We start from the raw sequence: 27,373 nt of genomic DNA on the forward strand, positions 1-27,373 counted from the left end.
TTATTGTTTGATTATTTTGTCAGCTAAGTTAGCTTTTAAGAATACAGATGGATGAAATTTTTAACTGAAATTACCAGTTTGTTCTTTGTAGTAACATAAATGAACTAATTTGCTATTTTTGAATAAATGAAATAAAATGTAATCCGACTTTTAATACAAAAATTTTCATAGTATTTATACCCACTCTTAGATTTTATACATATTTTATTTATGTAAAGAAAACCTGAATAATCTAAATTATCAAACTAAAATAAAACAATTTTTAAAAAAAAAACTTCCTAAATTTAGTATTTTTTAAAGAAAATAAAAAAAAACCATTACCAAAAATTTCGATTTCCTTTTGGTTTAAGATTGACTAGTCTTTTTTAAACTATGAAACCATGAAATACCACTGAATTAACGCAAGTTTTGCTTAACAACAAAATTTTCTTTCCTAATTCTTTACCTTTTTCTTCTCACCACACCCCTACTCACAGAAACATTTGTCAAAAACAGTCCAATTTGTCCCTTTTTTTTATTTTTAATTTTTTTGTTATTTTTTTATAAATTTTAACAGTTTTTTTTTCTTTCTTTGAATTTAGAAATTATTTTGTTTTTCTTATTGAAAAATGAATAGTTAAACTTTACAAAAAATATTGTCCTTTTCTTTTTTTTCCATATGTTGCATGCATGAGTTAATTAATGCAATTTCTACAATATTCAAACAAAAATTTGTTCTCTTTGAAGGTGAGAGATTTCATCATCCCCCCCCCCCCAAAAAAAAAAAAAACTAGCTGGGAAAAAAGTTCAGTTCTCAGAGAAAATAAATGTTTGGATGCTAAGAAAGTTTGGTTTTTTTTTCTTTTCTTTTTTGGGGTTTCAGATTTAAAGGTAGGTGCTTTAGTTTTAGACATTAAAGCCAAAATGGCAGCAAACAACAAGATGAAGGGCCTGTTAAAAGGCCTTAGATACATTTCTCAAATATTTGGTATGCTATTCCTTTTGCTCGTCACACTTCTTATTCTTTAATCCATTTAGATAAATTATATTAATAGTCACCTAACTATATCAAATATTACAAAATGGTTATTTCACTATTCAAAGTTTTTAAGATTATGTAGCAACTTTAACCCTTAAAATTCAGATATTATGTCAATTTAATCTTTATTTTAAAATAATTTAACCCTCAACATTCACCCATTATGTAATTTGGTCTTTTTGTAGTTTTATTTTTTTATATCCTTTCACATAAAAGTTAAAAAAATTATCAATTAAAATTGATCGAAAATATCCCAAAAATGAAAACATAAAAAAAATCCAAGATAATAGTTTTTATCTTTTCTTATTCTTTTAAAATTAACTCTCAATATCACAAAGAAAAATTATGTAAATATTGAGGGCTAAATTTGTTAGAATAAATTTAAATTGATTTAATGTATAAATGTTAAGGACTAAAGTTGTTATTATATCAATTTTAAAAGCTACCAAATTAATTTTTATTATTAATTTAATGATTGGTGACTAAAAATATTTTTGAATAATTAAATAATTATTTTATAAGAGTAACTAAAAATATTACTGAGTTGTTTTTTTATTTGCTTAATAATAACAAAAAAAAAATGGGCAAAATTTAATGTTGCAGATGATGAAGATCAACAGCCTGAAATGCAGATTGGTTTGCCAACAGATGTAAAGCATGTAGCTCATATAGGAGCTGATGGCCCATCTGTAAATTCTAATGCACCCAGCTGGGTAATACTATATAACTACCACTACTATGACTTTATTATAAATTGAACCCTAAATTATATCTTAATTTGTGGATTGGTCCTTAAAATTTTTGTCTCTAGTCAGAAGCGATACTTAAACTATAACTTTAGTCTCATCGTACCCAAAGTGTGTTATATTCAATAAAATGTTCCACATGTCGTATTTTTATTGGTTAATATTGCATCCAAAGTAAATTACCCACTTTGACTAAAAAAAGTTTAACAATTAATTTGAAAATTCGGGTATGGTTTAGGGGCCACTTTACTAATAAAGCATTGTATGATTATTGATATAACTTTTATAGAGTAAATTACATTAATACTCATCTAACTATTAGTATTTTTTTTTGTCACCCAATTATGAAAAGTTAAAAATTATCATGTAACTATTAGTGAATTTCTTTTTTGATCACTCAACTACGAATCGTTACAAAATGGTCACCCAACTATTCAATTTTGTCTTTTTTGGTTACTAGCTCGCAAACGGTGGCAACTTTTAAAATTGTCATAATAATAACTTTAACCCTTAACATTTATACATTGTGTAATTCAGCCTTTTTGTAGTTTTGCCTTTCTTTACGACCATTTCACCTAAAAAGCTAAAAAAAGAAGAAGCAATTTTATCTACTAAATTTGATTGCAAATGTACCCAAAAAAAATAGAAGCACCCAAAAATCCAAGATAATAAGTTTCATATTTTCTCATTCTTTTAAATTAACCCTCAAATTCATAAAGAACAGTAAAGTTGCAAAAAGAAAAATACCAAATTACACAATGTACAAATGTTGAGGGTTGATTTTTTTAGAATCAAGATTAAATTGATATAGTTTATAAATATTGAGGGTTAAAGTTGGTATTATGCCGATTTTAAGAGCTGCCACTGTTAGTAAGCTAATGACCAAAAAAGGCAAAATTGAATAGTTGAGTGATCATTTTGTAACTTTTCATAATTTGATGACCAAAAAAGAAATTTACTTATAGTAAAGTGACTTTTTAATAATTGGATAACCAAAAAGGAAACTCGCTAATATTTGAGAGAGTAGTGTAGTTTACTCGAAAGTTTCTTTTATTATGATTATAACAAAAAAGGAAATTGTGAAAGTGCAAACATGATTCATATAAGATGCAGATGAATGAGCTTAAATCAGCAGCACCAGGAGCACCTAATTTAGCTAATGGAGGAGAAGTTGCCAAACCTGTCTCACAAGGTATACCATATATTGGTTCTGGGTTAATTGTATCAGACGTCCTCAAACTATAATCCAAAATTTTAGTTGATAAAAAAACTTCAAAATGTTTCAATTAAGTTCTCAAGTCCTTTCATCGATCTAAACATTAGATTAAATGTTAAATGGTAGCTAAATTTGATGCATAGCATATTTAAAACGTGAAATCAGACCGTAAATGCATGTATACTTAATGCATAGAACAACTTAGATTTGACACTTTAAAAAAATAACCTTCCTAAATTTTTATTAATAGTTGTTTTAACATGTCAAATCCAAGTAAAGTCGAAGCCAAGAATTGTATGATGGAGAACCAAAAAGATTAAAAAGTTTGGGAGGGGCCAAATCTAAAAGTTCTGCATTAAAATGGCTTAGATTGAAAATTTAACATCCAATATGGACCAAAAATGTAGTTTTTCCCTTTAACAAAGAAGTTAACAACAATTAAATTGAAGTGTTAATATTGAAAAGGACTAAAATTGCAATTCTACCGTTTAATCAAAAGACCCAAGCCTCTACACCTAGACCCAAGAAGGTACTCGTGCTTGTAATTGAAATTCAGTCCTAAATTGACAATTAGATCAAGGAAAGGACGTGATTGATCCTTTGGATTCACTTAGAATGGCAATAATTTAAGGATGTTCGTTGAATTAACCCACTATTGTTTTTGTTTTTTGACAGATAAACCAGAAGTGGGTAAATCATCAAAGCGAAGTTCATCTACAAATGTAAACGGCACCGGAGATTCTTCATTAAAAGAAAAACGTGACAATATCTCACAAATCCAAACCTCATCATCAACAACAGATAAACCAGAGCAACCCAAATCATCTAGGCGCACTTCATCTGCAAACGGAACAGATCCTCCATTAAAGGAAAAACGAGATAAAAATTCACAAAGTACCCAAAGTTCTTCATTTTCAGATATGCCCGAACAACCCAAATCATCAAAACGCAGTTCATCAACGAACGTGAAATCCAGGGTGGAAGGTACAAAGGAGAAACGAGATAAACCTAAACATTCGAAGAAGCCATCGAAGAACTCTTCTTCCGATACTGTTAGCAAGCCTAAAAAAGCACCCAAAGATCCGAGTGAAACCACTGAGTCGAACTCGGAAGACCTGCCGAAGAAAAGCAGTCGTCGGAAAAAGACGAAAGACGGCGCCGTTAGTGGAACAACCAAGCGGAACCAGACCCAGGATTTGGATTCCGGGTCGGAGTTTGGGTCCGAATCTAGATATGGTTCGGGTTTTGAAGATGGGGAAGAAGGTACAAGAGAAACTTAAATATATATATATATTGTTTGCTTTAGCGGAAACCAAGAGGAGATTACACCTTTTTTTTTTTTATATATTGGATTCTTTTTCTTCTTTCCCACCTTGGGAAAACCTTGTATGATAAAAGAATCCATCGGAACAACTTGTTTGAAACTTGGAAATTAAAACTCAGTTCTGCAATCTGAATTCCATAACATTGTTATAGGGTGAGCCACTGAGTCTACTCAGCCGAGTTAGAGGAAGAAAACAATGAGCTTTATAAAAATTGGAAATATCTGTCATTTACTTCTTGAGGTGATTTCCTTTAGCTTTAATTGCGTTTGGCCTATTGTTTTTCTTTTTATACATAAAATATAAGTTTTGGCTCGGAATTAACTGTAATTTTTTATTCACATTTAAATTTATTTTGATTCTTGACAAATAAAAATAGTTTGATAATCATCACTCAAAAATTAAAAATTTCAAATGATAACGTGGTATAATTTTTAAGCGTCACATATAGTATTCTAATAATTAAGCTAATAGTTGAACCGATTCGATATTCCCAATTCAATCAGTTCAACTATTAAACCAACTATAAAAAAATAATTAATTAAAATTGTAAAGTTTTTGTCCTAGTTTGTTTTTACATATTTTCCAGTGATTTCTGATTCAATCGGATCAATCTCGGTCCAATTGATCCGACCGACCAATCTAACCATGTTTCAAGAACATCGGTCACATCATCAAATTTTGAAAAAAAATCCCGAGTGTAAACGAGAAAATAGATGCAAGTTAATCTTTGGCATGGAAATTTTAACAAATTTTTAAAGTCAAAAGAAAGGAATCACCAAAATTCGGAACATTGGATCAAAGGAAAAAAATGGAGTTTAGGAAATAAGGGCAGTAAAAACATCAACGTCATGAATAAAAAAAGTATCAACATTCGAAACAGAATTGACTTCTAAAAAAGTAACGCTCTTAAGAACATGGACGTCTAATTTCAAAAATGGATAGCATGGTATAATTTAATATTTTACTTTTTATAATATTATTAATTTTATTAATTATTTCGGTTAAATGATGCATGAATTTAGAAAGAAGAAAAAAACACCATTTCTAATTTATCATGTTGAGATAGATGTTGTGTGTGTTGAAATTTTGATCAATAATGCTAACTATTAAAACGAATTGATAAATGATATTATAAAATAAAATAAAATAAAATTATGTTAATTTAAAATGTAAAGATTAAATCTCAAATTTGAACAGCAGTAAACTTCCTATATCCTAAAAGTTCTTAAATCGTTAATTAGAAATTAAAATTCACTTAAATACTAATACTATCCATCGACTTTTTCTTTGTTGTTTTCCATTTTTCAAGAAAATGAAAATGAAACGGCCCTTATTTCGATGTGTACAAATGTACAAATAAATAATAGAACGATCCATTTACGAGAGTGTAAAACTTAAATGGTTTTACGCCTTTTGTAAATTTTATATATTTAATATTTTAACAGCCCAACTATTAGATTTGTCAAAATATTTGTACTTATCATGCATGTAAAATTTTGAATTAATTTAATATCTCAATCATATCGATCTAAAATCTTGTCTATATTAATATATATTTGACATTTGAAAGTTTTTTTACATAAAATAAATCGTTAGAAATTTTAATTTATGTCAAATATGACATATATGATTGAGAAATGACATATGACCGTTGAATTTATCAAAATATTAAACGTGTAAAAAGTTATAGAAAATATATAAAATCATTTAAGGTCTCACTAATAAATAATAGGCGTAAAAAAGACCAATTAAGGCCCTATATTAAATTCTCACCCAATTAAGTCCTTACTGTTAATTAAAATAATCAATTAAGTCTCACCGTTAACGATTTTTGTCATTGACCACGTTGACCATTAAAATAAATTGATGGACCAATCAGATGGTGACATGTGGTAGCTTCTGGTTTAATCTAATATTTTGCTCATAAAAATGATTAAAAAGTCATAAAATATTATAAAAATCATAAAATTATCGAATATTAAAAATATTAAAACATATGAAAATTAATGTAAACTTATAAAAAATATTATAAAAATAAATTTTAATAAATTCTAAAAGAATTTAAAAAATTAATAAAATATATTTAAAGTTTTATAAAAACATATTAAAATTCTATAAAAATTATTAAAAGTATAAAAAATGATATAAACTTATAAAAATTATAAAAAAATCATAAAAACTTGAATTGGACTGGATCATTTGGTTGGGTCGACTAAATTGGAATTGGCAAGGCTATTGGTCCAAAGAAAGCTATTAGATTGATTGACCTGAGAACTGGATAGTTGATCTGAGAAATCGGTTCCATCGCCCGTTTTTCAAATCAATTGGTCTAATGACTTTTTCCAGATCGATACCCTTATCAATTTCGGGCTAACTGATCCGATTCAAGTTTTTATGATTTGTTTATAATTTTTGTAAGTTTATATCAATTTTAAGATTTTTTTTTACAAATTTTTATTGTTTTTAAGAATTCTAATACTTTTTTTTAAATAAGTTTTTTTAATTTAAAATTTTTAAAATTTATAATATTTTTAAATTTTTATAATTTTAATAAATTTTATGAAAAGATATTAGATGAAACTCACATGTCATCATTTAATTAATTGGTCAAATTATTTTAACAGTGAACATGATTTTTAATTACATTTTGAGAAGGGCTTTTTGGCCAATGTAAGTAACTAATTTGTCAACAATGTGATTCGGTATGGAAAAAAAATTGTCAAAGAAATCAAACTTATTTAATAAGCTATGAAAACAACGTTTATCATACCTACTTATACATCCTTACAAAGTCAATCCCATTAATTCCAATATCAACACCTTTAAAATAATATTTTTTACAAAATTAAAAACTGTTAGCCTTCTGTTGTTTACATTCCAAAATAAATAAATAAATAAATAAAACTGAAACCAGGTTGACTCAAAGATCCTCAATTTCATTATGGGCCCATTCGATTGTCTTCTTTAATAAAATAGTTCACTGATATAATAAGTTTTTGGCCACTCGATCGGTGATTCAGTGGAGAAATTATATGTCATAGGTAAGGGATTCAAACACCATCAAGATCGAAATTGTTGGGTGGTTGAGGGGACAGGCAGAGACCTTAACCTTCCCAAATGATGGGTGGGTGTGCATCCACATACAACCCATTGCCACAAGGCACTTCCCCAAGTTCTTTTACCACTCAACTGGTGTTTCAGTGGACAAAGATCTTACGACTATGTGGTGACTTAAAGGTCATAGTTCACGAGTTCAAACCCCAAAGGCGAAAACACTCACCTCCCTCCCCTTACTAGACAAAACCCGACACGATCCGGAGATAATACTTACCATTGTTGGGGGTTTATCCGATTACCCAACGAAAGACTTCTATCGAACGAGTGGAATCGCTCAACAATTCTTATTTACATTTATGTGCCTACAGGGAAAGGCATTAAAAACCACCCCTTTTTTTTTTAAATAAAAGGAAACAAAATGTGCATGCATGAGAATTTAACTTTTTAACGTAATCGAAAATGGAAAAAAAAAATTCGGAAATTCATTGCGCATTATTCATTCAGATCATACACTAACAACATCAGATGTACATGCATGAATGCATGCATCTCTCATGCATACATTCAAATTTAAAAAGCAAAAACAAAAAAAACCAACTAAACTATTGAGCTATGGCTACGTACTCCACAGAGACAACTTCAGTTGAAATATGGAGAAAATAAAATAAAATACAGCGAAAAATTAAAAGAAAACTGTGGCCAATGAGGTGTCTCCACGTGTAAGGAAACAGTTCACATCTGTAAGAAACGGGCGAGTTGGGTCGGGTTGGCGATGCCCGGTATGTGGGCCCCATCTGTCTTCAGCAAACTCGCCACTTCGACGTACCTTTGACGCTTCTCCTCCCTTGGCTTCGGCTCGGCGTCGGATCTCTGGTTCGGAGCCGAGTCTTCTCCGATTCGCTTTCTGGATTCGGCCGAAGTTTGTTGCGGTCGAGCCAGGTCCCACGTTTGGCCGAACAGCGTCCCGTGAGTGAGGAACTCGTGGGCCAGGTATCCAGCCAGGAGCTGGTTGGAGAGACCCGGCTGGGAAGCGGCTTTTTCGGAGCCGGCTAAGGAAACAGCCGGCTTGGGTAACTTTGTGAGTGGTGGAGGGTTTAACCGTTTGATGTCAAAATCGTCTCTCTCTTTTCGTTTGTTGTTGGGCATGGAAACCCGACGGGGCGGTAAACGCATCGTTTTGGTATTCATGATTCCGCCTTTTATGGTACATGCCACGTCAGAAAAGAAAAACTACTATAACTAAAAGACGGAATAAAATTATAAATATTAAAAAATTAAAAAAATAACCCCTTATTTTATTTTTTATTTTTAAAAAAAAGAGTTATTAGGGTAATAACAGGCGGAAAAAATGGCGAAGAGTAAAAAAGTTTAAAAAAAGTAAAAAAACAAAAAAAAAAGTTAAATAAAAAAAATTTAACAGTGGCCGGAATCTGGCTTTTCAAATGAAAAGGAAACAAGAAAAAAAAAAAAAAAGAGAGAGCGAGAGAGCGAATGAGAGAGTATTTTCTTTAAAGAGAGAAATCAAAAAGGGTGGATAGAAAAGAATAGGCTGCATCACGTATGTATTTATAGGGAAGGGTTTGAAATTTGGCCCTTGAGATCAAAAAAACTACAAGATTGCCATCGTTTAACTAAATTACAAAGTTATCCTCAATCGTGGTCTATCTCGTTCTACTTTTTTTTTTAATATTAGAAATTATTTATTTTGGAAATTTAGTATATTTAATTAAACTAATTATTTGAATGAAGAGGAAGAAAATATTTAGAATGAAATAAATTAAGTGATTTTTTTATAATTTAACCTCATGGAAAAGGAAAATGAGGACAAGATGGGAAGAGGAAAGAATTCTTGTTTATTATTTTCAATAACCAAAAAAACTTTTTAAAAAAAGAAAATTATTGTTATTAACTTTAATTTTCATTTGGCATCCTCTATTTCATGTGCTAATATTTATGATTCTTTTGGTTATTGAAAATAATAATTTTCTTATAAACAAAAAAATATTCAAATCTATAACATATATAAAAACAGAATAAATTGCTTTACTATAGAATGGTTAGCTTAAAGTGCAACACGTGGCTTTCTTTTCTTTTCTTTTTCCCTTATTTAGTTGGTTGGATATCCATTATTATATTTAATGAATTATTAATATAATTAATATTATTTTTAAAAAATTTAATAAAACTTTAAATTTTAAGTAATAAATTATTTTAAAAATAATTTTTGATATTATTTTAAAGTAAGCAATGGAATAAAAATTACGAATTATTTCGGAACTCACCCATAAACACTTCTAAAATCTTATTAAATTAAAAAATACTAAATATATTTGTTCCTTATATTTTTAAACTTAATTTCATAAAAATTTAATTAATTCATTTGATAGCAAGCTATATATAATTATTTTATATTGAAAGTTTAAACTTTCAATAAAAGGACTCAAAAGAGACAACTTTAATTTTTTCTACATAACTATGTGTAGTATACCTTTCCATCACTAAGAATTAATTATTAATATTAATAATAGTGCAAAAATATAGTCAACCCTTTCTATAACAGTTATATTTGTCTGCTCAAATTTTACCTATTATAGAGAGGTGATCATTATACACTTATAAGCGTGTGTTGTTAGATAGAGATAATCGTTATGAGTTTACAATAGAATTTATATCGTAAATTTTCATTAAATAAAGAAAGTGAGAATTATGTTCAAATAATAAATAAAGTGGGAATCTAATCAATAAAATTAAAAGGCGTATAATAGAGGCATGCATTATTGTTTTTATGCATATTTTATTTTACATTCTTTTTTGGATTTAATCATTATTTAGGATATTATTCAATTTTCGATGAAAAACTTTAGGGTGTTCTCGATGGAGTGGTTCTTCTCAAAAGAAAGGGTTTTAACAAGGCATTGATTTATACAAATAATCTAAAGATTACCAACATTTTCCAAGACAGGCAATTGGTGAAGCCCACTTCGACTTTGATAAGAAGGATTTATTAGCTGCTAGCGTCTACAGATCAATGGAATATCAAACACATCTCAAAGGAGAGAAATCAAGTGGCTGACTGCATTGTCAAGATGGCTTCTCATTTGTCTACTGAAATGCAAGTTTTTGAAGACATTCTTGCAAAACTCGAAACACTTTTACATGTCGACAGGGCTAATGGCTTTTTTTTCTAGCTCATGATAGTTTAATATAATTTCCTATTGTATTGTTTTTTTTTTCTTGAAAAAAAACATGATTAATTTACATTGATTGCTTTTTAAAAGAATTATTTATAGATTAGACCTTTGAAATTCACCAAATTTGTTTTTATAAAGTTCATAAATCTAATAAATTCAATTAATCAATATGAGTTATGAAATTAAAATAATTATTTTACAATGAGTTACTAAATTCAAGCAATCAATTTATAAGTTTATGATGTTCAATTTATAGTAGAATATTTAATTAGGAACATAATAGTTTCTTAAATTGATATATTTAATTTCACTCATTGAAGATTGTTTTCGTTAATAAAATATTATTGATATATTTATTCACATGAAATTTAATTATTTTATTGAAATAATATTTTAATTAAGATCATTTTCATTCGACAAATGATAATTAACGAGCTTTGCTTATATGAAATAACTATAAAATTACTTAAAATTTAGATCATATGTTGTTATAAAGAACTAATTTAATAAAGAATGTGATTCGTAACTATGGATGTTATTGTTATAAGTGAAAAGTTATTATGGAATGTTAAAATAAAACATAAAATAGAAACTTGGCTATTATAGCGAAATGTTGTTATAGCGGAGAGCTGTTATAGAAATGATTGACTGTATAAAATATTCATGGTTAAAATATGCTCCAAGTCCCTATACTATTTATTCATTTGTAATTTAGTCTCCTTACTTTTACTTTTAGGATTTTAGTCCCTTGGACTTTTTAAATTTTAAAATTAAAGTCTAATTGTTAAAGTCGCTAGTTAAACTCTTCTATTAAATTTGTTGGTATGACATTTTGAAATAAAATAATACTTAGTAGACATATAACAAAAATCGACATTCTAACGAACTCAAATTTAACCAAAAATTATAATGGTGTTGACAATTTAACTTGTATCTTTTGCCCATCGGTGTTGGTTAATAACAAAGTTGAGGTAAATAAAATTTGAGTTTCAAGTTATTCAGTTAAATTTATTATTAAATTAATTATTCAGTTATGTATAAAATGATATATTTTTATTGCAATTTTAAAATAGAAAATTGTCATATATATATATATATATAATGCTTAGAATTATATATAACACGGTTCATAACACTTGAACTTATATCTTCCTGCATTGATAAGATAATACCAACTAGACTAAAATTCACTCGACACCACTTTTCTCTTTAAATATGGCCTCTAAATACAATCCTATAAAATCCCTCATAATGGATAAGATTTTGCAAATCTACATCTTACATTTAAAACAAAATCCCTTAATGAGTTAATATTTGATACGTGTTGAACTCTTTTCTTGAAATATATTTTAATTTTAATATTATGTTGGGATAAATCTTAAAATTATACATAAACTTTGATTTAATGTGTAATTGTATACATGAACTTTATTTTGGTGCAATTATACACGTGAAATTTTAGTTATGATTCAAATGTATATTTGAAACTTTAATTTTGATTTAATCACACACATTTAAAGAAATAAATAGATAAATTTATTATATCAATAATTGTGTTAATAATTTACAAGAAGTGGATCAAATCAAAATTTCATATATAAAATTGCATATTAAATCATAGTTCATGTATAGTTTTGAAATTTATCCCGATTATTTTAAACGACATGTTTTAAATAGAAACATTTTATATTTATGCTTAAATTGATTTTTAACATTATCGAATTTATTTTAAAATAATTATATCCAATTTGCTCGAAAAATAGAAAGGTAAAATTAAATTCCTAATAATTATTTTTATAATTTTATAAACTTACAATTAATTATATTTTTAAATTATGTATTTAAAATTTGATTGTCAAGAGAATGATTTGGACATTCAACTACGTGTCAACTTAGCATCTACATCTATCTATTTTCGAAGAAAAATTTAAAATTGATTTATATTATTGTTCAGTTTAATGCGTGTAATAATTTATTCTAATGGTAATTATTTTTATAGTAAACAAAAAATAAAAATAAAAATATTCTCTCAATATTGTATAGTAAACAAAAATAAAAATCCCAATATTTTTTAGAAGTCTCAATCAAATTGAGCATTATTATTGAATTATTAATAAAGTGGTCTCAGTCGCAGCAGGCCTCGCAAACGACGCCGTATTAACGAGATGTTGCTATCTTCATTCTAAATCACGCATTTTATTTGGTAAAATATGATAGGAAAAGGACAAAGCTGGCCCTCTTGTTTCACGAGTTATTAAAAAAATAATTGTTATGTAATTATTTAAATAGTTCAAGAAAAAAAATTATATTTTAGAGAAAAAAAAAGTTGATCTGCCCATCAATTTAGAATATATCTGGATAATTAATTTGTACCCAAAAATAGATTAAAGCACTTATCATTTCAAAATAGAAATATCTTATTTTTATGAGTTTTTATTTTTTTTAATAATTTAAAACTGATTTTTTTTTTGTAAATAAAAACAAAGTTTAGAGAACTAAACTACACTGATTAGTTCAAACATCCCTCCGAATCACTTTGTAATATTTTGGTAATCCGATCTGCAACCTGATCAGTCTCTCTAGGAGCAAGTGTTACTACTCAATGTTCGTTATTCTTTAGCAACTGTTGAATCCACCTAACTAGAACTGACGTCAAAGTAGTCGAAGTTCTCATCTGGAATGTATGAACTACCTCTAGGTTATTAGCTTGGATCAAAATCCTATCCAAACCTCGGCCTGATTTTAAAAAATAAAATAATATGACAAATGGGCTGACTTTTTATCAACTCATAATTTTGACTAATTAATGGGACAACAAAATTGAAGTATAGAGTATAATTGTAAATTAAATTATTACACATTCATTGAGCGTAAAAATAATTATATTTATGTTAATTGAGTCTTAATTCGATTGACATAAACATTGTTATCATTGCAAGAGGATATGGGTTGGAGTTCGTTGAAGCGTATTATCCTTTTATTTATGAGTTGGGGGAGGGCTATGAGTAGTTCTAGGCATTGTGTCAAAAAGAGCAAATACAATCCGAACCTATAATGAGATTATTCAAAAAAATTATATTTATAAAAATAAATTAAGAAAATAATGGGACTATAATGAGATTATTTAAATTATTTTTTATAAAATCCATATAAAAATATAAAAATGTATTTTTATATTTTTAAAAAATACCTCATATTAATATTTTTTATTTTTAAAAAATTAGGGTTTTAAAGTTTATTTCCTAAATATACCTATGTTGATAATATTATTGTATAATTTTACTAATAAAAATTACATATATTTTTCTATCTATTAATACGCTGGCAGCAAATAGAGCCAGTGGTAGGTATGGTTCATACTTCATACAGGTTGGTATTTGGTTGTCCAAAATGTTATTCCAATACTAACTTTCATTAAATATTTATTTACATTTATTAGTAATTAAAATATGGAACTCGATATCTCTCAAGTAAAATTTGGAGTTGAATTTTGTGGATAAACAATAATATTAAAAAAATTTAGTTCGATTTAAGGTCTATTTTAAATTTAATCGGACTTAATATGATTATAAAATATTGAAAAGTCTAGACAAAAAAATATAATTTAAATATAATTTTTATTTTATTTTATAAAAGTAAAAGATTCCAAGTATTTTTTTTCCTAAAAAATGGAATAAGAAAAAAACTTGAATCTTAGGTTTGCTTAATAATCAAAAGCTTTTGATGCTTTTCAAGCCTTGCAATTTAGATCATTGAAGACCGACCAATCGGGCGGCTCACATGAGGGATATTACCATTTTTTTTTTCACTTTCTTGAAGAGCACAATATTTTGAGTGTACATGAATGTTGCAACCTTTTTTAGTATTTAGATTTAGGGTTGGTTTAAATGAATGGTGCGTTTACTTGCGGTTTGTATAAAAATAGTAGTGGCGATGAGATTAAATATTGTAGCGTGAGACAAAAAGTAAATTAAATACACCACATTGCACCGCTTTATTTGACCTGTATAATCACTTAATGGTAATGAGGAATCTCAGCATATGTAGGGGCTTTATTTAATGTAGGGGCGAAGTTCGAAAAATATTTTAGGGGATCAAAGATGAATCATAATTGTTTGGAATGGCAAAGTGAAATTTTATCAATATACTGATATATAATTTCATAAAATTTTAAGGGGCTAAATGGTCAAGTCCGCTGCTTGCCCCCTTTTGTCTTTGCCATTAGTTTGATTTGAATTTTTTTATGATGAGTTAGTTTGAATTGAGTTAACTGTTCAATTTAATGCTTATAACGATTATTTTAATTGTAATTGTTGATATAGTAGTAAGTTATAACTTTTAAAAAATATTAGATGGTCTGTTTCTACTCCAAAAGCAAGGACACGATGAAGTCGTCATCCAATTTGATAATCTTGAAGCCATTGTTGCTATTAGCAATAGAAAACTTGAAGGATCAAACTCTACTCTAGTTAGGCAGATTCGACAGATTCTATCGGTCGAAGAGAGGTGGTGCTTAAGACATTTCTCCAAGGAAAATAATAAAATTACAGATGTGTTAGCAAAAATGGCTCTCTCAAATGTTAAAGGTTTGCACATGTTCAAAGAGCCCCTACGGAGACTCAAGAAGTCATAATAGAAGAAAATATTAGAGGTAATTTACTTAAGAATAAGGTTATGTAATCTTTTGCTTATTTCACCAAAAAAATATTATTATATGTGCAATTTGTGGTTTTATGACCACAATATTTTATTTTGTATGAGAAAAATTAATTAACATGAAAATGAAAATATTCTAAGATTTAAACAGACTAATATAATCGAAAGTCAAACCGAATTAACTAATTGAACCAATTTAATAAAAACTACACGTTATCTGTCATATGCAATTGTATGTGTAGATTTGAGTCTCACCATATGTGAGGTTTTAGTCCAAATTAGTTGGTATTGTTTAAATTTTTACAAATTTTAATTAAATCATGCTTGTAATAATCTGGTTTTATTTATTTGAACATCTTTATACCTAATTATGTTGTAATTGTCTGATTCTATTTGTATTTTTACTTTCATTGTGCCACTCTAAACTAAAAAAAATAGTTGGGAGCTATAATACTAAAATAATATCACTAAATAAATAAACATTTAATATAAAATATTTAAAATTTATTTAATAAATCACTTTTCTGATTTTTTTATTTAAAATAATAAAAATTGGAAGGAAAAAATTTTGCTTCCTTGAAAGATGTGTGGTGTAACAAGGCAGACTATTAGGTTTGGCACACATTTTGCATGTTTTTTATGCTTCAATTTTATCTCATCCAAACATTTTAGGTTTTCCAATATTGTCTTGCTCCGAAAATTGTAAAATTCTCCTTTAATATTTCAAAAGTTAATAATTTAATTTTTACCTCTCGGATATAAAATTCTTGGCTTCAATGTCATAAAAATGGGCTTTAGTTTATAAAATTAAAATGAAATTATAGTTTACTCTTCAAAATTATTAAATTAATATAATAGTAAAATTATATCTTTACTCTAGTGGAAAAATATATTTCAATTTTAATTTTAAAAGAATTTTAACTTCATCATATGTACTTTTATAAACGTCAAATTTATTACCGTTCCACTATTAACATGCTTTGCCTCATTATTCACTCCGCTCTATTATGAAGGGAAATCTTGAAAATTATTACCACTTCCATGGATATTGGATGCTTCCATCCTCACTTTAATTTTTAATTTTTAAAGGCAAATAAATATTTAAATATAATTCTTCAAGAAAATATTTAAACATAAAATATACATGCTTTTTCTATAATACATTTTTATCCTTTTAATAGTTATAAATATACAAGGGTAAAATAGTAATTTCATATAACGGAGCAGGGTGGGGCAGGGCAAACCATTACCATTTACCATAGACAATCCATACCCATTGTTCCCATAAAAAATTCACCCCACTCTGACTTGCATCTACTTTTCAAAAAAAAAAAAATTCATTTACAATGGATCGATTCAAAATATTTGGGATTGTTCAGGTTTTACTATCTTTAATAAACTTGTTATACCCTAATAGAACAGGACACGTGGCAAGTTGTTCAACGGTTTGCAAATGTCCCTTCGCGGAAAGCTCAATGAACTAGCTTACAAACAGTCCACAACTAACTCCCCACGAAGCACCCTTCGCCAAGGCCACGTGGGCTTAATTGTGTCATACAATCTAAAGCACATAGGTGTCAGACTAAGACAACTTACAACGTAAGCAAAATCACACAACACATACCTTGACGACAATTGACCTATACCGACATTGACACTTAGCTAGCCCGTACAACCATGCGCAGCACTACGAGACAAGGGACGACCTACTATATTAACCTAGGTGCACAAAGAAGTAAGGGATCTTTCTCATTCCATCACTACTAGTGTCTTTTTCCCTTTATTGCTTCTCTTTTCCCTCAAGATAGAAAAAGAAAGAATTAAACACATGACTAATAAAAAAAAATAAATTCATTTAGGAAAAAATTACGTATCCAATTTCATTAGTTGATTTAGCAATTCACTAACGGTGTTAACGCCAGGTACTGTAATAGAATACGTATTGATAGTTCAAGTACCACATTGAATATTTTATAAAAGCACATGTACCAAATGTGACATTATCCCAATAATTTTTATAAATATTAATAACCCAACACTTTAATATCAAAGCACAAAAGTAAACCCCTTAAACCCACAGCTATATATTAATTAAGAAGGTTTTTTTTTTTTTTTTAAATTAAGCTGCCAAATTCCTAATGGCCTAAACAACTTTAGCAGTCTCCTCTATGAGCAGACACATGTTAGGCAAAAACTTTAAGTAATCACTTAAAATCTCTAATAATAACTAAACCAAAAATAATTGCACAATATGGTTGCCATAATTAAAAGGGTTGCTTTTTATTCATTGCCCATTTAACCAAGCCACTAAGATGCATTTATTTGGTAACAAGAAATCTTAAGAATCTTTCTCTTTTTATTTAAACCATGGATTAAGTCTTTGAAATGCTAAGAATGAAGCAAATTGCATTTATATCTTATACAAAGGGGTTTCATATTTCAATCTCCACCATTCTTTACTTTTTTCTTTTATGTAATTAAAGGTGTACATGATTGGGTCAATTTTAAATTGGGTCCATATACAATATCAATATTATATATACTCATTTAAGTTTAACTTGAAATAGTCGATTGAGAGGGTATTGTTGTCAATGCAAGATGACGTGGGTTTGAGTGCGTTGAAGTGCATTATCCTTTTATTTATAGGTTGGGGAGGGGTTGTGGGTAGTTCTAAGCATTGTGTCAAAAAAATCAAATATGATCAGAACGATAGAACATATAAAAAAAGTCAATGTACAAATTAAAGAAACGAATACATATATTAATTTTCATATTGGATTAATATAATTATTTGTGTTTGCAATATATTAACATAAATGGTAATAATTTGATAACGTTGTTAATGATTTGTGAAAATTGAATTAAACCAAAATTTCATATATAAAATTGTACAAAATCAAGTTCACGTCTCACATTACACATTGGATCAAAGTTTATGAATAGTTTTGATATTTATCCCTAAATTTTGTTTAAATTTGTCTATATTTATAAATGACTAACCCAAGTCCATTTAAATTTATTCATTTTAATATATATTTTATATATTTGTATATATTTTTTAAAATTTTAAGAATAAACAAGTTATTTATTATATTTATTTTTTATATAATACTGAATTACATTATGTATAAAACTAAAATAAAACCAATATATCATGACATTGAAAATTGGTTGGATTCGAATGGACTTAAATTTGAATATTTGAGCTTAAACCTAATCTATATTTAGAACGAGTTGGATTTTTTATTTAAATTTATTTTTAAATTAAATACTTTCGTACAAATCTTAACATAACAATATTTGAATGAATAGCTGTCTCTTTAACAAATCTAGTCGTAATGTATAAAAAATCATATTAAAATTTCACCCAAAAATTTTAAAAATTTTGAGTTTATTTATATTATTTTAGCATTAATTCAATTAGAAATAGATAAAAAGGATTTTATATACAAAGTAATTTATATTATTAGGAGATATTTTTATATTTATGTATAAAATTAATAAAATTCGCATAAAATTTAAGACGATATATTTTTCAACTTCCAACATTAGAGTAAAATTTATTCAAAATTTACATAATATTTTAATAAATATATTTTTTATTGTTATTTAATTCAACAAAAAATAAAAAAAGGGGCCAAAATAATGGGAGCGTAAGCTTCCCATGAACAAGATTTTTGTTCTCTTTGTCGAACTCTTTCAGATTGCTGATATTGTCGGCACTGTTTTTTTTTTGTTCTTCATATTTATTTCATAAAAAAATAAAAAGACAATAAAAAACAAATTAAATAAAATGTCAATCAATCTGGTTAATAAGAGTCAAAATCCAGCACTAAAACATATGAAAAAAAGCATCCCACGTGATTAAGAATTAACCTACTTTATTTAATTCTCATTTTAATTATCAATATTCTTTTCTTCTTCAAATCTTGAACCTCCAAATCTTCTTCTTCACGATCCAATTCACATTCCCATTTCTCTTTTTAAAGTTTAAATCTAAATAAATAATAAACGAAAACAAAGGGGCCAAAACAGTAAAAGAAAATTTTCAAAAGAAAGACAAAAAAAAAAAAGTTCTTGGCTATTTAGTTTTGGGTTGTTACTTGATTACTAATTTTGTTTTTTAAAGGTACAATCTTTAATTAAAGAAGGGCTTTGTTTGAAAAGAAACAGAGATGGGTGGTGTTGCTGTCGATGGCTTGTTGTCTCTTTGCTTTTTTTCTCTTTGGAAAAACAAAAGGTGAGCTTTTTTTTGACTGATAAACTTGAGATGGACTTCATCATACTGTCATTTCTTTTGTAGAGTTTTTTTTATTGTTCATTGCTTGAATTTCTACATTTTTTTCTGGGTAATTTTATTGTCGCATTGTCTATAATCTATAATTGAGGAATTTGATTGGCTTTTTGATGAGAATTTTGAAATGAGGTCAGTGAAATATTGGTGGGTTTTTCATATTATTGAATAATCGTTTGTTTTATGTGGCAAAAATCTTGAAATTTACTGTTTATGGATAGTAAATTTTGCACTGATCATCATATTGTATCATGTGACCTAGTTATGAAATTTGTGTATTCTTTGGATCTTGTATTTAAGTTCTGTTGATGTTTTCTTTTTTGGATTCTTATGGCTATTTTGTTCCCCTGCTTGAAGATCTTGGATAGTGGTGAAACACTATGAGGAGCAGCATAAGGATTAAAAAGCCGAGACGAGGCGGAGTTTTTCGGGACTTGGGGCAGACAATGAAGTGTTTATGCGCCGGAGAGAAATTAATCAAAGTAGAACAGATGATACCTCCATCAGAATCCCTTGCCGTAGAAGATCGTTCACTGTGTGGTCATTCTTCTAAATTCAGTAATGGTGAGAACAAGCCAGATACCAGGAACATAGAAGAAGCTGAATTGTCGCTGCGTGAGAGTAGTTCACTGAATTATGAGGTTTGCTTCTTCAATTCTTTGCGACTAAGTTAAACATTCAGAATAAGTTTGTTGTTTATAAGTCCTTGGTGGTGGCACATTGGTTTTCCTATATGTCTATCGAAACTAACCTAATGGCTTCTCGAATCTGGTTTTCGGTACATTTTAGGTCGATTCATGCCTTTATTAAGGAGTTTTCTAATCTTCTCATTCTGTTGTAGGAACTTTCATACAGTATAAATATGTATTGTTTAGGCTTCTAGTAGTAGTTTAACTTTAAATGCGTGTGATATATTTTGTCTCTTTGACTGGTAACCCGGTTAACAGTTAGGATGGGTATAATTATGGTCATTCCTGCCTTTGCGTTTCTCGGTTTTATTTACTTTTCTTGCGAGCTAAGGTGTCTTTGCTATGCAGGAAGCTAGAGCATTGCTAGGAAGAATCGAATATCAGAAAGGAAATATCGAAGCTGCACTACATGTGTTTGAAGGAATAGATATCGCCGCAATAATTCCCAAAATGAAACTCAGCCTTACTCGAAAAGTTGAAAGGCGTAAGAGACAATCTCATGATTATGCTCCTCCACCAATGCCTGTTCATACCATTAGTTTACTGCTTGAAGCAATCTTTCTCAAAGCACAATCATTGCAACATCTCCAAAGGTTTCGAGGTAATGGTAACGATTTATGTATTTGTGCACTGATCTTACATTGGCTTTATTTGTTTTGTTTTATATTTGTGATCATTCTTGCAGAAGCTGCTCAAACCTGTAAAGTTATTCTGGACGTAATAGAATCTTCGTTACCGGATGGCTTGCCGGAAAACTTTGGTGCCAACTGTAAATTGCAGGAGACTCTAAACAAGGCAGTCGAGTTGCTTCCGGAGTTATGGAAATTAAGTGATGCTCCATTTGAAGCAATCTTGTCTTACCGGTGGGCGCTTCTTCATACATGGAATCTTGACGCGGAAACTACTGCAAGGATTCAAAAACATTTTGCCGTTTTTCTCCTGTATTGCGGAGATGAAGCTTGTCCCCCAAACCTCCGCTCGCAAATGGGCAGTTCATTTGTCCCGAGGAATAACATAGAGGAGGCTATACTGCTCTTAATGATTCTATTAAGAAAAGTTGCTCTAAAAAGAATCGAATGGGATCCATCAATTTTGGATCATCTATCTTTTGCTCTCTCCGTATGTGGTGATTTAAAGGCTTTGGCTAAGCAAATAGAAGAACTGCTTCCGGGGGTAATTAATCGCAAAGAAAGATACCGTATTCTATCTCTCTGTTACCACGGAGCAGGTGAAGATTCGGTTGCTTTGATTCTACTCCGAAAATTGTTGAACAGTAACGAGGATCCATGTTGTGTTCCAGCATTGATGATGGCATCAAGAATTTGCGGGGAAAAACCGATTCTTGCGGAAGAAGGGATTAGTTTTGCTCATAGAGCCCTTGAAAGCCTGGAGGATGAGTGCAATGAATTGGAAGGTACCAGTAACTTTTTATTGGGTGTGGCTTGTTCAATGCATTCGAAGTCCGTCTTATCCGATTTTGAGAGGGTTGCAATACAGTCCAAGGCCCTCCAGGCTTTGGAAAGTGCTCAGAAAATCACAAACATGAAAGATCCCAGTATTCTTTATCATCTTAGCCTGGAAAATGCCGAGCAGAGAAAGCTGGAAGCTGCACTTTATTTTGCAAAGTCTTTGTTAAAACTAGAAGGTGGTTCTAACATTAAGGGATGGCTGTTATTGGCTCGTATATTGTCAGCTCAAAAATGTTTCTTGGATGGTGAAATTGTTCTTGATGCTGCCTTGGATCAAATCGGGAAATGGGATCAAGGAGAATTGTTGCGCACCAAAGCTAAGCTTCAAATTGCACGGGGACAACTCAAGAGTGCCGTTGAGACGTATAGTCAGCTTTTTGCCCTTCTTCAAGTACAGTGTAAAAGCTTTGCTTTGGGGAAGAAGCTTCATAAGGTCTGTTACGTGCTTAGCGTACTTTCTGTTACCTATATTTTAACTGGTTTTGAAATGGCCTATTAGCGTACGAATGAGGGAAGCTACGATTGCCGGTTTTGAAACTTACCACGTCCATTTCAACTTATGAAAAGCTCTTTATGTTCTTAGAACATTAAACCCAAGTTTGCATTGTATAATACCTCTTTTTTCTGTCATGTTTCGAGTGAAAATATTTTCAGGGAAACAACCTTTATAGCAACTAATCTTTTTCAAAAAATTGTGTACAGGATCATAGATACTCTTTGACAAGTTTCGAACAAGAAATATGGCATGATCTAGCATATCTCTACATAAGCTTGTCACAATGGAGAGATGCCGAGATTTGTCTTTCGAAATCAAAAGCTATAAGTTCTTACAACGCTGTTCGATTTCATGCCACTGGTAACTTTATAAACTTCCCCAAGATTTTTATCCTATTGGTATAGATAGTTAATTCTAGAGATTTTATTTTCCAGGTGTACTGTATGAGAGAAAAGGCTTGCTAAAAGAAGCTATGGAGGCGTTTTGTACTGCGCTGGATATTGATCCAGATCATGTCCCGAGCATGATATCTGCTGCTGCTGTGCTCAGACGAGTTGGTGGCCAATGCAATGCGGTCATAAAAAGCTTGCTGATGAACGCTCTTCGGGTCGATCAAATGAATGGGTTGGCATGGTATAATCTTGGTTTGCTTCATAAATCTGAAGAAGTTGGTTCATCAATGGAAGAAGCGGCTGAATGTTTTGAGATTGCTGCCATTCTTGAAGAGTCAGCACCTATTGAGCCATTCAGATAATTTTGACAGTTATCCCATTGTTGGTAAAAGTATTGTGAGGTTTTTGTACTAGGAGTCGGATTACATTTTGTCCCCTCTATTCAATAAATAGGTAAACTAGTTCCTGTACATTAGATTAAAGACCAAATTGGTTATTTTTGTCAAAAAGCTCATCCTTTTGTATGGTTAAAAATGCATGTACCTCGTGTTGACATACAAGGATTAATTTTTAACAGCAAAAATGGATGAAACTTTTAACATAAAAACTAGTTTACTCTTTGATCTAATATACATGGAGCAATTTACTCATTTTTTGAGTAGAAAAGTAAAATGTAATCTAAATCCATAATATTTTTATCCATTGTTCTATGTTGTTCTTAATATACTATCAAAATAACATTTTTTTGATCATTACATACGAAAGACTTTTTTTTTGAAACCCTCACACTTTTTGGGCTTATATTTTTTTGAGTTTATATTTTTGTCCAAATTCTTTTACTTTTTGGATGGGTCTTTGGGTCGGGTAGGGTGGCCTGTCTCATAAACAAATTTATTTGAGAATGATTTATAATCTTTCTTTCGAAACAAAAAAAAAAAAAAAATCTCCCTTCTGATAGTTTCTTGTGGTTGCCATTCAATTTGCTTGGATATTATACCAAACAATTCTTCTCCAATTACTATCTCCGAAGACAATTTGCTTGGATATTACACCAAACAATTCTTCTCCAATTACCATCTCCGAAAAAGATGAAGTTGGCCATTATTTTTGAAGTTCATAATTGGTCTAAATATTAGTTGATTATGTGGGATCGGTACTTCAATTGTGAATTGTTTAACTTAAGAATTCGATACTCCATATTCTTTCATCACCTATAAATCACAAACATTCGAATTTGCTCGAATTAAAAAAATTTCGATATTTCGTAAGGAATATATTTCAAAAGTTGAAGAATGATTTGGCCAATTAATATTTTGAAATATCTCTCCATCAAATTGAAATGATATTATTTATTTTTTTGAAATATTCTTTTTCTAATATCTACCAATGAAAAGCTCACTTGAAAAATGCATTGCTTTGGAATGGAGGCATTAAAATTCACCTTAACTTTACTATTTTAATCGTTTTCCATGAATTCAAGTTTAAGCTATATCATACATTTACTCGTGTTAGGACATATGACAAGTCAAAAAGATATCTATACAGTAAGCTGAGAGGTCACCTATTAAGAGAATGCTATAGAATTTGTCATTACTCTAAAGAATTTATTCTTGGCTTTGGGTTTAGTCATAAATTCAATAATTCCAAATTTATAGTCTAAACACGAACTCATAGGAAGTGAAGAAAATAGCAAGTGAACTCATAGAAGTCAGAGATAGGGTGGGTTTTGGTGCTTCCATTCCAAAGAAATGCGTTTCTCAATGGAGTTTTTTTATTAGCATGTGGATTGAAAGGACGAAAAATACCGTCATTCAAAAGATTAATCATATCGTTTCAAGAAATTGATTTACAGGATATTGGAATTGCCTTTCTTTGATTCAAGTAAATGCGACTGTTAATAATTTTATGGGCGATGAGAGACCATGGGTTATCCAAGTCATGGCCAGCTGAGTCCAGTTATGAACTTTGACTTCATCTTGTCCTTCGAAACAGGAATCGAAGACCTGTTTGGTATAAGACAAAAACCAAGCGAACTGAGAGGCTCCCAGAGATATTATCACTGTTGACGCTATTTTTTTTTGATAAAACAGGGTCGACTTGAATTAGAAAATGAAAATGAATATTAGAGTCGCCACCAATCATTTTTTGATGAGGTATGATCGGGTCATCTCATAGAACAGTTGTTTTTAATAAATGATTTGAATTTATTAAAACAATGTTTTTGGTCTACGAAATTTGAAAAGACCGGTTCGGGAGTCGGTTACGTACAAGGAATGATTAACACTCTCGTAACTCTCAAAATTGGCACCATGTTGATTAATTAGTGTCTTAATGTCAACAGTTGAAAACTCGAAAAGAATTTAAAATACGATCCTAAAAAAAAACTTGAATAGCATGGATTGAAATTTAAGATTCTCTTGTTCTGAAGGAATATCACATCCAGCACGTTAGGATACGATAGTTTAAACCCTAGAAACCAAGATCACCTTATAGTTTCAAAAACCCATACTTTGAAGTTTTAAGAGGATATTTGGCTATTTGGTCAAACGAGAAATCGAAACCCAGCACGTTAGGGCACGTTTTCTCAAATTTCCAAACGCAAAATATTGCCTTATTTAGAAAATCTTTTTGAATAGTCGCAAGAACAACACTTAAAGATGTACATTTATTTCGTTTGGGAGTAAAACAAAATGGATTATATCGAACGAAAACGTTGAAACATCCACGTTGCAATGACATGAAATAAAATATATAGCGCACGAGACAATAATACACGAATACAATAACATACAAGTGAACGCTAATGATATGAAAATGAATAAGCGAATTAAAGTACACGCAATGGCAATAATCTCACAACATTCATCATTCAAATACAAACATCGATAAATAAAGACTAATGAATTAAACAATAATTTAAAAAATGTATAAACAAATTAAAATCAAATAAAATGTAAAAAAAACAATTTTAAAATGATAGTGATGAGTTTAAAATAGATAATGCAAAACAAGAAATTTAAGGTTAATAATATACAAGACAATTTTAAAAGGACAATATAAAACAAGTGATATACATATATATATATATATATATATAAAAGTATAAGATAAGTAATAAAAAAGAAAAATCTTTGAGAAGAAAAACAAATGAAGCATTTTAAAATAAATAAGTTGCATTTAATCAATTTTAAAATAATAAAACAATTTTAACTAAATAATACGTAAAATGAGTTCAAAATAAAAAGGCAATTTAAAGGAAATAGTATAAAACAGTTTATAATAGTTAACATATATAATACATCTTAACATAAAATAAAATAAATAATAATAAAAGCAAATCAATATACCATATAAAAATTTGGAATGTCATATAGAAAAGGAAATTTTAAAATAATATATATAAACAAAATGGTTTAATATAAATAATACGTAAAAAAACTGTTTAAATGAAATAATATATATAAAGGAAAAAAACTACACAGTCTAAAAAACAAATAAAAAGTAAATCAAATCAAACAAGAAAATTAATAATAATAAACAAAAAAAATTAAAAAGAAAAAAAAATTAAAGAACCAAGGATGAAACTGGAAACGGACTAGAATCTGGGGGCTGAAACTGTAAATAAATAAGAGGCATTAAGGGCCAAGGTAGAACGCGCTTTAATAGTGAGGGACTGATTGGGAAAATATTCCCAGCCCTCAGGCGCTGCGTTTCAGCGCAGATTAAAATGAAACGCATGAATGCGCAGATCTCCCTCCTTCAAACGGCGCCGCTTTGCAATCACTATAACAGCTAAAAAAGTTTCCTTTTGTTTAGTTGTTTCAAAATATTTTACAGAGAACAGAAATTTAAAAGGGGTTTCCCCTTTCTCTGCTAGGGTTTCAGCCTAGCATAGGAACCCAGTCGTCGGACCACTGCTCCCCATCGCGGCGGCCGGAGTCATGCGAGGGCGCCGCCCATCAGCACGTTGAAGCGCGTTCAGAGATCAAGGCCCTAAAACAGGGAAACGAGGAGAAAAAGGAAAGCCTCTGCCCCTTCCTAAACCCGCGTTCGGCGACGGTGAAGGGCCGATGATGACGTCGGATTCAGGAGCCGATTCAAGTGAGTTTATTCTTCCCCTTTTCCCTTTTTTCTTTTTATTAATATTAAAGAAAGATTCGTAAAATAAAAAAACAAATGAAAAATAGATAAATAATAAATAAAATAGATAGACCGAAAGAGGAAGCAACCTGTTCTTTTGATTTCAAGTGTTCGTAAAAAAAATTTACAAGAGGAACTTTAGGCCTTTATAGCCGGATACCATTGTTCTATTCATTGCCTGCGTGCTTCTTTTGTTGTTGCATTTAATTTTCTTTGCAGGTGTCAGAGGCGTGGAGGAGCGGTGATAGGCGAGCCTTGGGCGGAGGCAGCGTGCGAGGAACTGGAGCGGCGCACATGGGCAGAGTGTGGCGCACCCTAGGGTTCCCCATCCCTTGCTGCTGAAAGTTTTTTTTGTGGGCTAGGTTTTTTTAATTTTTTTGGGCCTGTTGGGTTTATTTAATTTTGGGCATGGTTTTGTTTGGGTCATATTGGGCTCTGGGCAGAAATTGGGCCTTACAATCACAAGGGCGATTTATTCGTTACAAGGAAAGCTTGGCTTCATTGCCAATTTGAGAGGCGACAAGAGGTATCTTCACGTGGACAATTTATTTCTTGGTTTAGTAAACAAAATAGTTGTGTTGTTTTTGAATAATGAATTTAAATTTACAAATAGGATTAGTCATTTTAGTCGATTGGGTCTTAACTCGGTTGGTATTAATATTGTTGTCAGACAAGAAGAGGTAA

At 29.7% G+C, this 27,373-nt stretch overlaps 3 protein-coding genes and 1 long non-coding RNA gene across 5 annotated transcripts; 3 read left to right on the forward strand and 1 right to left on the reverse strand.

The window, feature by feature from the left end:
- Positions 1 to 1,629: 1,629 nt before the first annotated feature.
- Positions 1,630 to 4,525, forward strand: LOC105792317 (CRIB domain-containing protein RIC7). The gene is made up of 3 exons (XM_052634889.1): positions 1,630 to 1,731; positions 2,878 to 2,985; positions 3,595 to 4,525. Exons 1-3 carry the CDS (start codon positions 1,645 to 1,647, stop codon positions 4,258 to 4,260), a joined length of 861 nt encoding a protein of 286 aa, XP_052490849.1. The 5' UTR covers positions 1,630 to 1,644; the 3' UTR covers positions 4,261 to 4,525.
- A 3,299-nt stretch (positions 4,526 to 7,824) lies between these two features.
- Positions 7,825 to 8,862, reverse strand: LOC105792318 (uncharacterized). The gene has a single exon (XM_012620834.2). It carries the CDS (start codon positions 8,548 to 8,550, stop codon positions 8,095 to 8,097), a length of 456 nt encoding a protein of 151 aa, XP_012476288.1. The 5' UTR covers positions 8,551 to 8,862; the 3' UTR covers positions 7,825 to 8,094.
- A 10,104-nt stretch (positions 8,863 to 18,966) lies between these two features.
- LOC105792319 (protein NPGR2) lies at positions 18,967 to 23,109 on the forward strand. 2 transcript variants are annotated; one of them, XM_012620835.2, is made up of 6 exons: positions 18,967 to 19,449; positions 19,861 to 20,144; positions 20,541 to 20,793; positions 20,878 to 22,094; positions 22,364 to 22,517; positions 22,592 to 23,109. In XM_012620835.2, the coding sequence occupies exons 2-6, from the start codon at positions 19,884 to 19,886 to the stop codon at positions 22,909 to 22,911; spliced, it is 2,205 nt and encodes a 734-aa protein (XP_012476289.1). In that variant the 5' UTR covers positions 18,967 to 19,449; positions 19,861 to 19,883; the 3' UTR covers positions 22,912 to 23,109. The 2 variants fall into 2 exon arrangements, with proteins under 2 accessions (XP_012476289.1, XP_012476290.1); XM_012620836.2 differs by lacking the exon at positions 18,967 to 19,449 and adding an exon at positions 19,490 to 19,635.
- Positions 23,110 to 26,038: 2,929 nt separating this feature from the next.
- LOC105792320 (uncharacterized) lies at positions 26,039 to 27,319 on the forward strand. The gene is made up of 2 exons (XR_001133271.2): positions 26,039 to 26,650; positions 26,909 to 27,319. It is a non-coding gene; the product is annotated as an uncharacterized LOC105792320 (long non-coding RNA).
- Positions 27,320 to 27,373: the final 54 nt, after the last annotated feature.

Source organism: Gossypium raimondii, chromosome 8, assembly GCF_025698545.1.
Source record: "Gossypium raimondii isolate GPD5lz chromosome 8, ASM2569854v1, whole genome shotgun sequence".
Lineage (NCBI taxonomy): Eukaryota > Viridiplantae > Streptophyta > Magnoliopsida > Malvales > Malvaceae > Gossypium > Gossypium raimondii.

What these genes read in the sequence shown, in the direction of transcription:
- LOC105792318 (XM_012620834.2), bottom strand. Translation starts at nt 8,550, where the DNA reads ATGAATACCAAAACGATGCGTTTACCGCCCCGTCGGGTTTCCATGCCC.
- LOC105792317 (XM_052634889.1), top strand. Translation starts at nt 1,645, where the DNA reads ATGCAGATTGGTTTGCCAACAGATGTAAAGCATGTAGCTCATATAGGA. An exon ending in ATTCTAATGCACCCAGCTGG is followed by an intron (nt 1,732 to 2,877) that starts GTAATACTATAT and finishes TATAAGATGCAG; the next exon opens with ATGAATGAGCTTAAATCAGC. An exon ending in ATATTGGTTCTGGGTTAATT is followed by an intron (nt 2,986 to 3,594) that starts GTATCAGACGTC and finishes GGATTCACTTAG; the next exon opens with AATGGCAATAATTTAAGGAT.
- LOC105792319 (XM_012620835.2), top strand. Translation starts at nt 19,884, where the DNA reads ATGAGGAGCAGCATAAGGATTAAAAAGCCGAGACGAGGCGGAGTTTTT. An exon ending in TGGGGAAGAAGCTTCATAAG is followed by an intron (nt 22,095 to 22,363) that starts GTCTGTTACGTG and finishes AATTGTGTACAG; the next exon opens with GATCATAGATACTCTTTGAC. An exon ending in TGTTCGATTTCATGCCACTG is followed by an intron (nt 22,518 to 22,591) that starts GTAACTTTATAA and finishes TTTATTTTCCAG; the next exon opens with GTGTACTGTATGAGAGAAAA.